Source organism: Austrofundulus limnaeus, unplaced genomic scaffold (assembly GCF_001266775.1).
Source record: "Austrofundulus limnaeus strain Quisiro unplaced genomic scaffold, Austrofundulus_limnaeus-1.0 Scaffold1181, whole genome shotgun sequence".
In the NCBI taxonomy this organism is placed as follows: Eukaryota; Metazoa; Chordata; class Actinopteri; order Cyprinodontiformes; family Rivulidae; genus Austrofundulus; species Austrofundulus limnaeus.
The window spans coordinates 69,216-72,424 of NW_013953583.1; the positions used below are offsets into that span (position 1 = coordinate 69,216).

At 47.7% G+C, this 3,209-nt stretch overlaps 1 protein-coding gene across 1 annotated transcript; it reads right to left on the reverse strand.

Annotated features, from left to right (window-relative positions):
* Positions 1 to 473: 473 nt before the first annotated feature.
* On the reverse strand, positions 474 to 3,197 carry pou4f2 (POU class 4 homeobox 2). The gene is made up of 2 exons (XM_014031125.1): positions 2,204 to 3,197; positions 474 to 1,873 (listed from the first exon to the last, which is right to left on the reverse strand). The coding sequence occupies exons 1-2, from the start codon at positions 2,441 to 2,443 to the stop codon at positions 938 to 940; spliced, it is 1,176 nt and encodes a 391-aa protein (XP_013886579.1). The 5' UTR covers positions 2,444 to 3,197; the 3' UTR covers positions 474 to 937.
* Between the last annotated feature and the right edge of the window lie 12 nt (positions 3,198 to 3,209).

The window sequence follows — 3,209 nt, forward strand, 5'->3', positions numbered from 1 at the left end:
GAGAGAGAGAGAGAGAGAGAGAGAGAGAGAGAGAGAGAGAGAGAGAGAGAGAGAGAGAGAGAGAGAGAGAGGAGGGAATCCCAATAAATATATAATGAAGTAAACATGACCTCACCCAATAAATACTTCATAAGACTCCAGACCACGCTGGATTGTAAACTTATAGTAGTTGCATGGCAAAAACAAAATCATATTTTCTAATTGCAAAAAGTTAAAATAAAAACTCACACGATTTCCTCATCCAGAGGCCTCGAATAAAAAAAAAACCGAATCCAATTTTTAACTAAAAAAGCAACAGATCCCTGACTTATAGAGCACACGTGGTAACAAAATACGTGGAAATAATTTACACATTTAGACACAAAATGAAGTGTGTGATCAGGAAAACTGGTCATTTACAGGATTTGGCAGTAAACTAATCTTAGCTCTCAGCTCCTAACATCCTCCCCAATGGGCCTGAATAAATGTCACACTGCATTGTCATGAGCTCAGAGGGGAAATAGTAGCACAAAATAATATATAGAAACATTAATAAACAAGTGCTTTGAGTTCAGTGTATTTGTTTTTATACTGCTTTCATTTAGGGGAGTTTAACGCAAACTATTTCACTTCAAATGAAAATTTAATATAAATAATAAAAACCTTGAAGCCTAAAAGGTCCTGCGTTAGAAATGTGTGGAAACAGTGGGTCTTACTTGATGCCTTTACTGGACTCCACATCTTCATCTCTCTGCGCGTAAAAGACTGATGGTTGTTTTCTGGCTTTTTCAGTCATTATTCGTTTGTTGGAATTTAATTCGAAGTTCATAGTCACTGATGATTGAAGAAAAAGAGGAGTGTGATAGGAAATATAATACAAATCGGATTTTAACAGTTCCAAGTCCTTTTTCTTGGGTCATTTTTCTGTGATTTTTTTTCTTATTTTTTATTATTAATTTTAGACGCATGCGGAGTACTTCATCCGTTTCTGTTTCTGCCGCTGGTTGCAAAACCAGACCCGCACCACGTTCTTTTTCAGGTCCAGCTTCTCCGCGATCGCCGCGATTTTCTCCGAGGAGGGTCGCGGCTGGATGGCGAAGTAGGCCTCCAGCGATCTCTTCTCCGGCGCGGCGATGGACGTGCGCTTCCTCTTCTTCTCCGCGCCGTTGAACAGCTCGGGCTTGTTCAGCTTCTCCCGGTGCGACTTCTCGGCTTCCTCCAGCCACGCTTGCAGGATGGGCTTGAGCGCGATCATGTTGTTGTGCGACAGCGTGAGGGACTCGAAGCGGCAGATAGTGCTCTGGCTGAGGGAGCCCACCCCGGGTATCTTCAGGCTGGCCAGAGCTGACCCCACGTCCGCCTGCGTGACCCCGAGTTTGATCCGCCTCTGCTTAAACCTCTCCGCGAACGCCTCCAAGTCCCTGGGATCGGCGTCCACGTCGGTCATGCCCATGTGCGGCGGCAGCCCGTGCGCGTGGGCCATGTTGATGGCCGCCTGGTGCATGTGGTTCATGCCCGCCATGTGGGCAGGGTGCGCAGGCGTGGAAACCACCGAGCCATCCGGCCCCGCCATGGCTCCCAGCGCCAGTCCTGGGGTGATGTGATCCAGCAGGTCCCCCTCCAGCGCCTGGTGGGGCTGGTGATGGTGGTGGTGGTGGTGGTGGTGATGGTGGTGGCCGGCCAGCGCGGACGGGTGAGAGATGGGCACAGAGGAGGAGGAGGACGACGACGACGTGCAGGGGAGCGTGTTCATGGTGTGGTAGGTGGCGTCCGGCTTGAAAGGGCTGTGGTGCGGAGGGTGGTGGTGGCTCTTGGTCTGCGAGACTATATCCACCGCCGCGAGAGCTTCAGCCCGGGCCAACAAACTCTCATCCAAGCCTCCGAATATATTGCTCTGCAATTGCAAATAGAATGCACACATAACTGTCAGCAGGGAATTCTCCCTCCACTCCTCGGTTTAAAACATTTCCAGAATGTGAAAAAAAAGAAATCCTTTAAAAAAAAAGGAGGGAGCACACAAAACAAGACACATGCAACATCCCAGGTCATAAAAATTAATACGAAAGGCAAAGCCGACTGAATACATAAGTTGAGCTGAGGAAGAAAAAAAAATATGGAGGTGTTGGGTGATTTGCTGTGCAGACATGAAAAAAACATCAAGCGAGTGGGGGGGAAAGTGGGCTGTCAAAATGTGCCTTTAAGCTGTGATTATGCAGATACGTACCGGTGGGGTTGGGAGACAGGCTCTGCGCATCACCTCGGAGCTGCTGCTGCCGCTGCCGCCGCTGCTGCTGATGATGGTGCTGCTGCTGCTGTGGCGCGAGGACGAGCAGGACGAGGAGGGCGCGTTGGAAGTCAGGGTGGAGGAGGACGAAGAGGAGTGCAGCGAGGAGTACTTGGGCTCGGGCAAGCTGCTGTGCGCCATGCTGAAGGGCTGCTTGCTGTTCAGAGACATCATCATCATATTTGCTGTGGTGTCCAGAAAAAAAAGTTCTCCTTTTTTTTCTTTCTTTCTTTTTTTATGAGTTCAGACTCCGCCTCCTTCGTGGAGCTGGGAGATTCTGCAGGAATCTGGAGTCAAGAGGGGGAAAAAAGGTGTGCAAGGACTGCTCCAACACTGAATCACATCTATTTAATATTACGCACGCTGGTATGAAGATTTTTTTTTTTTTTTTTTTTTGAGAAACGAGGTATCACCAAGGCGCCATGCAGCTGAGTCTCCTTTGTGGACCTGTGGGGTGACGTTCAAAACGAGTTTCTGCTTTTCTCCATCAAGTTCCACCACTTAGTAACATGTAAATATATATAATTTTTGATGTTTTTTCTTTTTTTGTCTTGGATTTAGGTGTAGATTTTTATGGCTCCTCCGAACGACTCCAGGAAAAAAAAGAATTTAAAAAAATCCGGTATTTAAGGTTTCCAAAAAAAGATCTCAAGTTCTTTGCTGGTTTCGTTGATCTGTTTGTTTTCTTATTTGAAAAAAATGAAGAAAAAAGTTTCCGTCTCGAAGTGAGCGTATATGTGGGAAGTTATGGCGGTGACAGTCTCTCCAGCTCCGCTGAATGCTGCGGGGACCCAAACTGGCTGCGCTCTGAGGCGAAGGGCAGACTGAGTCTCTCTCCGCCTCTTTCTCTATCTCTCCTACTCACACACACTCACACACTCCCTCCCTCTCCTTCTCTCTCAACGTCTCACCCTCTCTCTCTCTCTCTCTCTCTCTCTCTCTCTCT

What these genes read in the sequence shown, in the direction of transcription:
- pou4f2 (XM_014031125.1), bottom strand. Translation starts at nt 2,443, where the DNA reads ATGATGATGATGTCTCTGAACAGCAAGCAGCCCTTCAGCATGGCGCAC. An exon ending in CCTGTCTCCCAACCCCACCG is followed by an intron (nt 1,874 to 2,203) that starts GTACGTATCTGC and finishes TTGCAATTGCAG; the next exon opens with AGCAATATATTCGGAGGCTT.